Source organism: Centrocercus urophasianus, unplaced genomic scaffold (assembly GCF_019232065.1).
Source record: "Centrocercus urophasianus isolate 14NV4802_14NV808 unplaced genomic scaffold, USGS_Curo_1.0 seq_13, whole genome shotgun sequence".
NCBI classification, from domain to species: domain Eukaryota; kingdom Metazoa; phylum Chordata; class Aves; order Galliformes; family Phasianidae; genus Centrocercus; species Centrocercus urophasianus.
The window spans coordinates 54,742,046-54,754,087 of NW_024884475.1; the positions used below are offsets into that span (position 1 = coordinate 54,742,046).

At 41.4% G+C, this 12,042-nt stretch overlaps 1 protein-coding gene across 1 annotated transcript in view; it reads left to right on the plus strand.

Moving 5' to 3' along the window:
* FRAS1 (Fraser extracellular matrix complex subunit 1) overlaps nt 1-12,042 on the plus strand; it is a 163,294-nt gene that overhangs the window by 77,056 nt on the left and 74,196 nt on the right. The window contains exons 10-14 of the mRNA XM_042812477.1: nt 3,996-4,139; nt 6,284-6,424; nt 6,843-6,983; nt 7,844-8,017; nt 10,556-10,696. Of these exons, the coding sequence (XP_042668411.1) occupies nt 3,996-4,139; nt 6,284-6,424; nt 6,843-6,983; nt 7,844-8,017; nt 10,556-10,696 (741 nt within the window). The remainder of the gene's footprint in view (nt 1-3,995; nt 4,140-6,283; nt 6,425-6,842; nt 6,984-7,843; nt 8,018-10,555; nt 10,697-12,042) is intronic.

The following is a 12,042-nucleotide window of genomic DNA, read 5'->3' on the forward strand; positions in this document are numbered from 1 at the left end:
GCTGCACTTGTGTCAAAATGATCCTCAAGACATGGAAATAATGCCTTTTGCTGCAAGCACAAGAAGTGTAGGATTGTATCTGTAGGAGCAGGAATAAGGCTCTGCTTGTTTGTCATCTGGAAACTGTTAATTGATACCTCCTGGAGCCATGTGTCACGTTACATGCAGATATGGCTGTATTGGAAGAGACTGTGGAGCGTGATTGCAGGGAGGGCTTGCAAAGCAGAGCTGAGGTTTACTGCAAACCTGTTTTCTTTTGTAAGCCAACCTGAGGAAATAGTCACCGATCTTCTGCTTTGAGTCATTTACTGTTCTCCCAAACACTACGTATATCTCTCTTGCTAAAATCGAGTTGCATTCCTTCTCCTTTGCATGCCTTCTTCCAAACCTCAGTTCTTACATCTCCTGCTTGAAAGAAACCATGTGGGCCTGGTCAGTGTTGTGTAGATTGGATTCCAGAGGATCTGTTTCCAAGCATTTTATCAAATTCATTGTGAGTTTTCAGGTGTGATGACTTCCAGTAGGATGTACTTCATTTCTCTCACTGTAACTGAAAAACTACAGAACTCATTTCCCTTCTAGGAATGCAAAAAGGCTTGTGAAGGACTTGGAGAATTGGAAAAACTTCTTTACAGAAAGGGTTGTTAAGCACTGGAATAGACTCCGCAGGGAGAGGTGGTTGAGTCACCATCCCTGGGTGTGTTTAAAATCCATTTGGATATGGTGCTGAGGGACATGATTTAGTGGAGGGTTGTTAGAGTTATCGTAGTTTGGTTAGGTTGTGGTTGGCCTTGATCTGTAAGGTCTTTTCCAACCTGAGCAATTCTATGATTTTATGATTTCAAAACAACGGCTGCCTCATTAAAGGGCCTGAAAGCTGCTGTGATACACTGAAGTAGTTTTGCAGGATCAGTACAGAGAGCTGTGACAACCAACCGAGAGAGAGAGAGAGAGAGAGAGAGAGAGAGAGAGAGAGAAAAGTAAGATCCTAAACTCATGCAGGCTGCAGACTTCACAGTTTCGTATCATTACCTGGTTCAACTCCAGGCATTACAGGTTTCCCACTAAAAGTATGGCATAGGGAATGCTGTTAGCTCCCTTCTGTAGAACATCTTTTCTTCTTGTCTCCATCCCTTTCCTGCTGGCTGTGTTTAAAGTAACATTTATAGTGAGTTTCTTTTGTTGCGGAGAACAGGATGTGTGAGCTGGTCTGAACTGTCAGCTGCTCTGCTAGCCTTATAGCCATTTGTCTGTAGTTGGGCTTAAGATGGCCAGTGCCAGAAGGGAAGGTGAGCTGAGAGAAAGCACCATGCTTAGCTGTAGGTGAGAACGGTGGTAGTGGTGACAAAAGCCCAGCAGAACATTTGTGCGCGGACTTGACAGAGGCGATCCTACTGGGACCTAGCTCCAGAGAAGAGCCTGGAACGTAACTCCAATCATACCAAACAGCTTTCCCAGCATGGAGCTGTTTATAGTAAGAGTTACACTCAGCAGAATGTGTGGCTCTAGAAGGAGGCCAAGTCTTTATTTTGCCCTACACATAGCACAGCTTAGGGCAGCTGCCTGGGAGAATATATAGAGGAGAGAAGCTACTCAAGAGCACTTGGTCTGCTACATGCAGTGAATGGTGCCCAGTGGGAGGACAGTCTTAGAGCCAAATCACAGTTGCCTAGTTTACCTGTCTTTAATAAAAAAAAGGGCATTTTTAATACAGTGTGCAAGGCTGTTTGTTTTTTAAACAGAGTTTGGAGGCCAAGCTGCCAGGAGGGAGTAGCCTTTCTTGGAAAAGAATGGTGTTTACAGAAATGACATGAGAATTTCTGAAAATAACTGTGTAACTTCAGATGTGTTAACAAATTTAGGTAGGTTAACAGTGAAGAAGTCAAGCTGTGCAGTGGGGAGTGTATTATTAGAAGATTGAGTCCTTGTGTCCATCCTTTCAGAAAAGTGTTGAAAGGTACAGTGAGCTTAGAGGAGCAAAATAGTCCTGACTGGAAGGTGAAGTGAGGACGATTCAGTACCTAGGAATTTACAGCATGAACTCGTATCTGAAGTTAATTTGCGAGTGTGAACATGCCCTGAGAATCATCCAAGTTGGAATGAGATGGAGCTTTTCATCAGCAAAGGAAATTATCGACTGGAGCAAAAAAATGTGCTCAATCTTTGCTTTCAAATGGGATGTCTAGTATTCAGTGCATTGTGATTCATCCACAATTAGATGCACTCGATAGTCTTGGCATATGTACCAGTTCACCTTGCTGTAGGAGTCAGTGGGAGAAATCCTGTCAGGTGCAAAATGCCCAACATCCTTATGACAGACTTCTCACATAGAAATATTCAGACAGAATAGTTAGAGCATTGTGGAGAAATCTAGCATAATGCAGGGAAAAACCATGAAGGAAGGTGAGAAGGGAGAAAGCAAACAGCTAATTATAAGGCAATAAAAGAAAATGATGAGAAAAGGTAAACTAATCAAAGGTAGAATTATGGAGAAGGAAGCACGCAGAAGGTCAAAAGACCAAATGCTAGATGTCTATCCTGTATCTTAGCCCCTAAACACACCCTTTTCCAACCCTGTGAATGTCATGTCACATCTGTGTTTCAGTTGCCTGTCTATGAGATGGAGATGATAATGCTTCCCTGCTTCGGGGAGTAATGAGATCCACTGAGATAGGGTGTTTATCTTCTGGGCAGCGTGACTCATATATAAGCATAAACATAGGTGCTCTGTCTCGTTAATTAACAAACTACAAGAGCAATTATAGCCTCAGGCAGACAGAAGAAGCATAAGAATCATGCAGAACAAGAGTGAGAGGGGAATACTGGTGATAGCTCTTTTGCTGTAAGCATGTTTACAGCTGTGTGCTGTCCTGCATAATCATTCCTCCTCTGTTCTGCCCTTGCCCAGAAATACTGGGCATGGTCTTGGAATGGAAGCACTTCATTTTCTCCTGTTACTGGGGAGAAGATGAATTGTCACTCATTTAGGGGATTTATTTTGGCAGGAAGGTGTTTGCTTTTGTCACTGCTCCACATGTAAGCATACTTTTAGTTACTCACTGATGAGTTTTTCTTGTGTGGCTGCAACTTCAGACATGTTCACTGATACAGAGCAAATGTCATATAGTGCTATTTTCTCCTATCTATTGTGGTTCTCATGTACCTGCCTCATTGTGAAAGAATAAATTTAAGAACACTTCCAGATGTAATAATGAAAAAAAAATCTAATCTCTAAAAGAACTGTAATTAGTGCAGTTCATGTAGGCACTGATAGCATGGGATTTAATGTGCATCTGCTTCACAAATTCCATAAACAGAACCATAATGGGCTGTATTTTCCTCATAGCTGAACTTGCAGAGTTTTGAATATGGTGGCTCGTTCAACATGTGCTTTGGTAGGCGGAGTTGATTTCCTTACAGCTACGACTTTAACTGCAAGACATCATCGTGGTTGAGGATGACATTTTGGCCTATATGTTGCTATGCCCTTGTGCCTGAAAAAGGACATTTTGACTTTCCTTCGTTGCAGGGATGTGATCAGACTTCAGACATACGCAAAACACTGCTATATCCCAGCCATGATACGTGGCTCACACAGGGAGAAATGATGCTAGTATTCCTACTCAGCAAAGGGATGCATCTTCTCTCTAGCACAATGAAGAACAGGACTTAGGTGTTACAAACACTCTTTTAGTCATGTTACAAACACTCTTCTAATCTGATTACAGCTACAGAGACAATGCTGAAGCATGTTAGGTGTCGCAGTGCGTGTACAAAATGGTGATGTAAATCATGCCGCTGAGATGAGATGGATGAAAATACTAGTATAAGAAAAGCAGAGATCTTCTGTTTTTTCTTTTTTCTTTTCTGAAGCAGTGGATGCCTTTAAATTTGAGGAGCAGAATTGCAGAAAAATGAATTGCTGCAAATTCTTCAGTTTAAAAAGAAGATTGAAAGTTAATCATTTATAAATCTTTTACCTTTCTTTCCTGCAGCTTGTCATGAGTCCTGTTCCTCGTGCTGGGGACCTGCTGACAACAATTGTTTCTCCTGCAAGGACACGTCGCATGTGTTAAAAGCAGGGCTCTGTGTGGCCAGCTGTGGAAAGGGATTTTATGAGAAGGACAGAATCTGCAACGGTAAATGCCTGTTTTCTTTCTCCATTGCAAGAAATTTGAGAAATGCTCTGCAAAAATGCAATCAGTATTTCATTCAGCCATGCAGCAGTTGTGATTTTATTAATGTGTAAGAAGCCAGATGCACCTTGTGCATAAAAATCAGGTAAGGAAAGCTGCTGTTTGTTTGTAAGATTATTAATTCATTTAAGCTAATCAGATGCTGAAAGGTTTAAGGTTTTTCTCTCACTGAACAGCTTGAAAGCCTAACTGAGTTGTTTTTGAGGGCTTGACAAATCCATTTATCTGCGGAAAGAAAAATGGCCCTTGCCAGCAGGTTTCTGTAAATTTGATTGTAATTCAGCGTCACAGTAACTAATACCTGAACAAAGGGTGAGACTTGGGAGCCAGGAAGGTTTGTGAGAAGAGGAGGAAGAGAAGGCTAGAGGCAAAAATCAAAATCTCAACCAAACAGATCACAAAGGGGGAAAAAAAACCCTCAAATAAATAATCTAAAATTTGCTGCAATCATTTGGACCAAGCTCGTGTTTCTACTGGCAGCCACCTCCAGCTTCTTTGAAGGACTTGCTGGCATAGTGAATAATGTTAATAGCTATGGCACAGCTATCTAGGGGGAAAGCCTAAAACTGGTGGCACACTGACAAAATTTTGGCCACTGCCCCAGTAAATGTTACAAGCATGTGTTTTGAAATGTGCAAAATTGAAATCTTGCTTCTGTTGCTAAAAATTATGTAAGCTAAAAGTGAAATTTTATCCAGGTGCAGCTTAACCATTTTTGTTACTTTTTGCCAGTGCAATAAAAAAATCCCTCAAAACTGCACAGCTGTTCCTCACACCCACCAGAACTCAGGTTTTTTATCATCTTCCAAAAGCACTGATTTTGATACCCAGCTGGAGATCTGTAAGCTGTTTTAAAGTGAAGCTGTCTTACTGGTGAAAATAAACAAAAATTAGACACGTACAATTCTTGGCCATGCTGAATACACAGCAGCAATAGTGCTGCTGACTTAAGGAAGCCAGAGTTTCATACTGTTTCTCTTGAACAACAAGTCAGTTAACTTCAGAACTGACTGCCTGGGAAAATACTGACCACAGAAATTGATTAGGAACATTATCCTGCTTGATTTTAGATGCAATTTCGTGCTTGCAGTTTTGATTTGTAGCAAAGAGGAAGAGGGGGGAAACTGGTAAATTTTTGCTCAACTTTTCTTCCATCTTTTACTTCCTGAACAGTCTGAGAAGTATGTTTGTTGTACAGTTATGTACATTTGTGAGGTGGTTATTTGTAGGACCACTGGTGAACAGGAAAGAAAAATGCAACGCTATCTGAAGAGTCTTTTTCTGTATGTCCCAGGACATGTAAACCTCTTGATTCACTAAGTAGTTTGAGTTTTTTATTAAGAAAGAGGAAAATAAGAGATTTTAGTGTCTGATCTGTATGCAATTATGTAGAGTTGTTGTCCATTTTCAGCTTAAAGCGTTGCACATACAGAAGTTACAGGGAGGCAGAGTCATTTACAATGATTGTCAGAGCATTAATATAATTGTGCCTCAGCAACCTAGCTGATAACGTTGCTGTTGAGATGAAGACTCTTTTGGATCTGGAGAGTGTGCTGACCAAATAGAAGGTAAGTCTGGTGCAAGCAGGGTGATGGATGTTGTAAGGCAGCGATGAGATCCTCCCCCCCCCTTCCCATTGCTGGGTGTAACACCAGAAATAACCTGCAGCGGTAGCAGTTGGATCTAGGCACGAAAATGCAGACCTTTCACTCCAAATACCTGCTTGTAGAGAACAGAAGCCTGATGGGATTTGTAAGTTTTCCTTTCCGTAATCCATCCAAACATTCCTCTGCGTGGGCAGCAAAAGCTGGAGGGAGCATGGCTATGGAGCTATTGCTGGTATTTGTACTTAGGAGTCCTAGGCACTACGTAGTCTGTATACATGTCTGTACATGCACGTCTCCCTCTGTGAATGTCACTACTTATTCCAGGATAGCCTGAGAGGTTGCTGGTGCTGGTGAGGATCATTTAAAAGGTGCCGTTTAAAAGACGGGGTGGTTTACTTTACTTTATTTATCTGGTTGGTTTGATGTTTCTGTTATGAGCTTATTGAGTGTGTTTCATTAATGAGCTCCCCTCTTTTGTAGTTTGTGACCGGTCCTGTGAAACGTGCAGTGCAGCCCAGCCCAGTTGTTTAACCTGTGCTTCAGATAAAGTGTTACACAACGGGAAGTGCATTTCTGAGTGCCCAGGTGGATATTTCCCAGGCAGCAATGGAAAATGCAGGGGTAAGAGGCATATTTACATGAGCTTTCTTAAGACTCTCAAGGAACTCTTCACATGTCTTCTGTTCCTCAAATGTTTGTCTTTGGGGAGGAAATTTCAAGATCACAGAATTGAGCATGGGGAACGTTGTTTATTATTTTCTTTGGGGGTTTTCTTATGATGGATTGTTTTAAATAACCTCTGCCTTGTGAAACATATTAAGACAAACTGAGATAAATGTTTGCAGTGCAGTATGAGTAGGAGTTATTACTGTGTTACTGGTTATTAGTAGTGCTCTTCTGCTCTCATTAGTTCACACAGCTGAATATCCTCCCAGCTGGCAGTTTTCACAGTTGGCTGGAGGATGCTGTAGTCAGCAACACAATTTGCAAGGAGGGAAAACAGAATATTTCAGTTCCCTGTGCTTGTTTCTTTTATCAGCTTGTCATGATTTGTGCTCCACGTGTGAGGGACCTCTGGCCACTCACTGTACCTCCTGTTCCCTTCCTCTGGCTTTGCACCAGGGCCAGTGCCAGCAGAGCTGTGGAGTGGGCTTTTATCAGGATCACAACATTTGCAGGGGTAAGCTCTGTAATTTGAGTGAATTCCTCACCTGCTGAGAGTTGATGTATTTGTATTGGCTTTTGTTGGCTGTGCTCAGAGCATTCAACTGTGACACTGATTCTTACTGCTGGTCAAGAAATGAGTCATTTCCATGTTTGCTTACTGATTGTTCTCCATTTTGAGAAAAATCAAATGTTCCCGAATACATTGTAGTTTTACACCTTCAAGATTCAGTGATCTTGGGGATGTTTCTTTTCTCCATGCTCTTGAAATAAGCACACATTGCTATCAATTCCAAGATTTTCTTGAGACAATTGAAGAGGTGAATAAAATACACATAATATATTTTGCAACAGTGGAAAACCTGAAAATTCAGGAGATGTATTTCTGCTTCCTTTAAGCCCATCATACTGTTATTTCTAGCTGTCTTAATGGTGAGATTATGTTCATGTTTCCAGCTCCAGAAATTAAAGGAACATTGTAATACTTTGCCACTAGCAATCAAGGTTTTTGGTTGTTTTTTTTTTTCTTCCAACTGTTTGTCAACTTTAATGAAGGGAAGAGCTGTTCTTTTAGAAGTATGACAGCAAAGTATTTCCCTGTTTAATCACAGATGATACGGCACTCCGTCTGTTTATGGAAGAAATTCCTTAGCATGTGAGTTGCTGTAAGACATGGCTGCTTGTTTAGCTCTTTGATTGTCAGACTATTCACCGCAGTGCAAGACTGGAAAGAGGGCCACAGGGCTTGAACCAGTTTTTTTCTCAGTTTTTGTTTACAAGATGCATGACTTTGCATGGGTATTGGGCCTTGTCCATCTCTGTGAGACATCTCTCCTCAGAGCTGTGTCTCTGACTGCTCTCTTTACACATGCACAGGTTGCCACCCATCCTGCCGTACCTGCGTTGGCCCAGAGGCCTCTCATTGCCTGCAGTGCTGGGCACCAGAGGATGTGCTGCAGCCCCATCAACCTGTGGAAGGAGCTGTGCATGGCTTTTGCCTCTCACACTGCCAGGCTCACTTCTACCTGGATGTCACAGGAGTCTGCAGACGTGAGTTGAGGATAGAAACTGTTCTTTGAGGCTTTAAGCACTATGCTGAATTTTATGTTTCTGGTCACTTCGTACTATGTTTACTTCTAGTATGCTTTGAGTTCCTCTGTAACACTTTTGGAGGAAAATACACTCTGCATGTAATTTGCATGTAAAGGATTTGGTTGTTGCTGGGTGTTTTTTTTTTGTTAATGATTTGATTCTGGTCTGGTCACCTTAGCGTAGCTTTCTTTTCTTTCAATTTGAGTGTAAGATTTTTACCATTGATTATTGTAAAGCAGGATCAGTCGTTAAGCCTTGTTCAGAAAAGACTGAGCTTTTGTCCACTTTTAGCCCTGTAGCTGGTCAAAAAATCCCTCAGCAGTCTTTTCTTTTGTGAAAGCTCTTCTGATGCATGCCCCGCAGCATCAGTGTCCTAGCTAGTGTCCTAGCACTGCTCCCGAAATGCCAAGTAGGAAGCATTTCCATGAAGGCTGCAGTTTAGAAGAGAGGCTAAGATGTGTTCACTAGGGTATATGCATGCCTTCCCACTGTTGTGAGATTCCACTGCAGAATATTGTCTGAGTGTATCAGCTAGTCATTCAGGCTCTGTATAGTCCAACTGTGGCAGCCATATGGAACGTCAGTACAACAAACTCATTGCCGTATCTTGACAATAGTGCACATGGATTCAGGATGATTCTGAATGAGACAGAATCTCTCACAGTAACACAGACCACCAGAAGGCAAAGGAGAAAGAAGTTAATGGGAGGAAATGATTTCCGTATGTGAAGAGAGCCATCAAGGAGACAGTGAATCTACAGCATTTGAATGATGGAATAGCAATAACAACATCAGCAATAGCACAACTGACGGCTTTTTCTTCCTGGTCAATATTTTTTGGAAGTGGAAGTGGATCCAACATAAATTCTTTTTAAATTGTGTTTTATCAAATTGACAGGAGTTTGTGGGTTTTTTTGGGGGGGGGAGAGAGGTGGTTTTTTTGTTGTGGTTGGTTTTGGTTTTTTTGTTTTTTGTTTTTTCTTTTTTTTTGCCTTAGTAGCTCTTTCAAAAGGAAGAAATGTAATTTCTGTATGGAATGGTTCTGTCTTTTATCAGTGACCTACACAAGCTACTAAAGTTTCAGTACTTTGGACTGGCTCCTGAAGGCATTAATGCAGAACCTCCCAATTCATGCAGTGGCTGTCTCTTGGCAGGGAATGGGCTTTTTTGTCTGAATCTAGGTTATGGTATAGAAACTAAATAAATAAATCCATATACCGTTGCCTCAAGTGGGTGAACAGACCTGCACAGACAGGACTGAGCAGAGTTCGGTGACAGCACTGAATTATGTCACTGAGCAAGAATGTCAGCACAACCTCACTTTATTAGCTCTTCTGTATTAGTAAAGGGATTAGAGTGGTAATTTGATTTATTGCAGAAGGATGTGAATATTCACCATTTCAGACTTAGAGCTACCCATCTAAATTCTCATACAAATTTTACAGATCTATCCTTTTGAAAATGCAAACCCACAGCAGACATTACATGCCTACACTGTCTATGCTGGAAAAAAAGAAGTGCATTCATATGTAGATTATAATGTTGGTTTTGCACTTTTTACCTCTGTACTTGTGAATTTCTAACCAATCTACAGAAATATTTCTGTCCACCTGTCCAGCAGGTTTCCCTGCTGAAACTAAAAAATTTCTCTCTGATTTGGTTCGAGTCCGTTGAGACAGAGATAGTCCTAAAGACACAGCATTTGTGATAACTCTGACAGGCAGCTAACAGTACTTACATAAATCATTTACTTTCTTTTATTCTCTCCAACCCTGTGTTTGTCTTGTCTCCTTAGAGGGCAGGAAGTTTTCCGTCACGTTTAACATAGTTGAATCTGTGTTCTTGAGCCACTACTCTTAAAATGAGTAGGTTTTTTTAGATAATCAGTTTGCATTTTTATTTCATCAGATTGTTTACTTTAAACTGACTTTTTTTAGAATCACTACCAGTAAAGGCTAAAATGGAAAAGTCTTGACATTGTAACTGCACTCTCATCCTTCTTGCTGAATCCTTTTAATGAACATTCACTTTGCTAGCTGTAAAGTCAGGCAGCCAACCCAACTCTGACTGGTCCAGAATGACTGATGATAACTGTCCAGTGGTGCTGGATGGAAAATCCTTCCTGGGGTAACTGTAGGGTGATAGCGAAAGATGATTTTGGACTCTGAGTCTGCAAGACCCAGAGCTCTTAGAGGGAGGAGAATGATATTATGTTGTCGTGCGTGAGCTTTCCATTTTGGAGATGAACTGCATGGGTGCAAAGCAATTAAGTATGCAGATATCTGTGGTTGCTCCTATCTTCCAGAAAAGTGCTGTACAGTCTTCCTGCATTCTTGCCCTTTCTACCTTTCATAAAACAGAGAATCCTGCGAAGGAAACACCTTCCTCTTCTCTTTGGGAACAAAGCAATCTTGCTGTACTCAAGGACAGTAGCAACAGAGAGAGAGCTAAATTGATTTTTCGCTTCTGTCTTTTTGTTTTTTTGCTTCCCTGCAGAGTGCCACTCCTCCTGTGCAGGCTGCGTAGGGAACACTTCCCAGGACTGTACAGCCTGTCTGTCTTCACACCTCCTGCTCGAGGGCAGATGCCTCTCCAGGTGTCCAGAAGGGTTGTTCAGCCAGCAAGATCATTGCTCCTGTAAGTGCGTAGTGCAGGCACCTGCAGCTTATACTGCTGAATTTCATTGTGTGCACATTCTGTAATGCATTTCTGAATGTAATTAGAGATGCTGTCAGATTTATATGAGGCTATTCAAGTATTTTCAGGGGAGAATAGATTGGTCCAATTTTGGGAAATGGAATTTCTTCCAAATGGAAGGGAAGCATACAGATTGAATCATAAATTATAATCAGTTTTACTCCCATGGACAGCTTTCCTGAAAATATTTTGCTTTTCTTTTCACTAGGCTTGGATGAAGTTCTTAGCCAGCACTGTTGTAGAAAAGGTCTTACTGGCCAGCTCTGAAACGTGGTCTACTTTTCTTTGGCTAGATAAGCACATTGAATTAGCTTTAGCTTCATTTTTAATCCACTGCTTGTTATAAGGCAGGGTTTAAAAAGAAGGAATTCTGCAAATACGGGAGAAAAGCCATTACCTCTATGGGTGTGCTTGACCAGTAGCAAGTACAGTGTTATTTGTGTCTTAGCATTGCCCGCTGGTCAGCAAGTGGCCTTCTCATTCAGGTTGTTTGATCTCATTTCAACAGATAGCTCTGACTTCTGACCTTCCAAGTGACTGCAATAATTACATCTTCTATGCTGCTTGCAGAAAACTGTGGCCTTTGGGGTGCGCCATTCATTATTAGCTTTTCTGTACAGTGGATGGGGAAATGCAGGCATTTGAAATCTGATTAGTCTCCTCAGGGTCATTTGAAAGCTGTCTGTTGTTTTGCAAGAGATTCATTGAGTAAGGCTTCCCTGCATCTGTTTTGGCAGTAAGATAAATTTGCTGAAGTTGTATTTGATTCTGCCCTTGGAGGCCTCAAGTTTAGGGAAGGGAGCTGCTTCTATAGTCCATGGCTGTGTTTATTCAATTTGTTTGTCCGAGGAAAAACAGTCTGACAAGTATATGTATTCATTTCTTGTAAATGTATTTGTTGTTATAAACGTTCATCAATTTTGAGGCTGTGCTTTGCCACCTTAGAGCTGAGGTGACTGCTGTATTATGTGAGTCTGGATCCCATTTTATGTAAATGTCTTAGAAACAAAACTTCAGTGTCAGGGAAGTGATATCTTTATGTTGCCAGCTTGTATCTCTGGCAGTTTTTGAACAGTGAAGCTCAGTTAATAGAGGTTTGTCTAAAAAGAATTAATTTTCTAAACGCTCAATTCACAGGCGTTATCTCTGAGAAGCTGAGAAGGCAATGGGACTTGGTGCATTAGGTCTTAAACAGTGGTGCTGTATGCTATGGCAGCTGTGAAAAGCTCATCTTCTGTGTGGGGAGTGAGCAATTGTGTGTAGCCTGGGGGAGTCCTGAGGTGGGA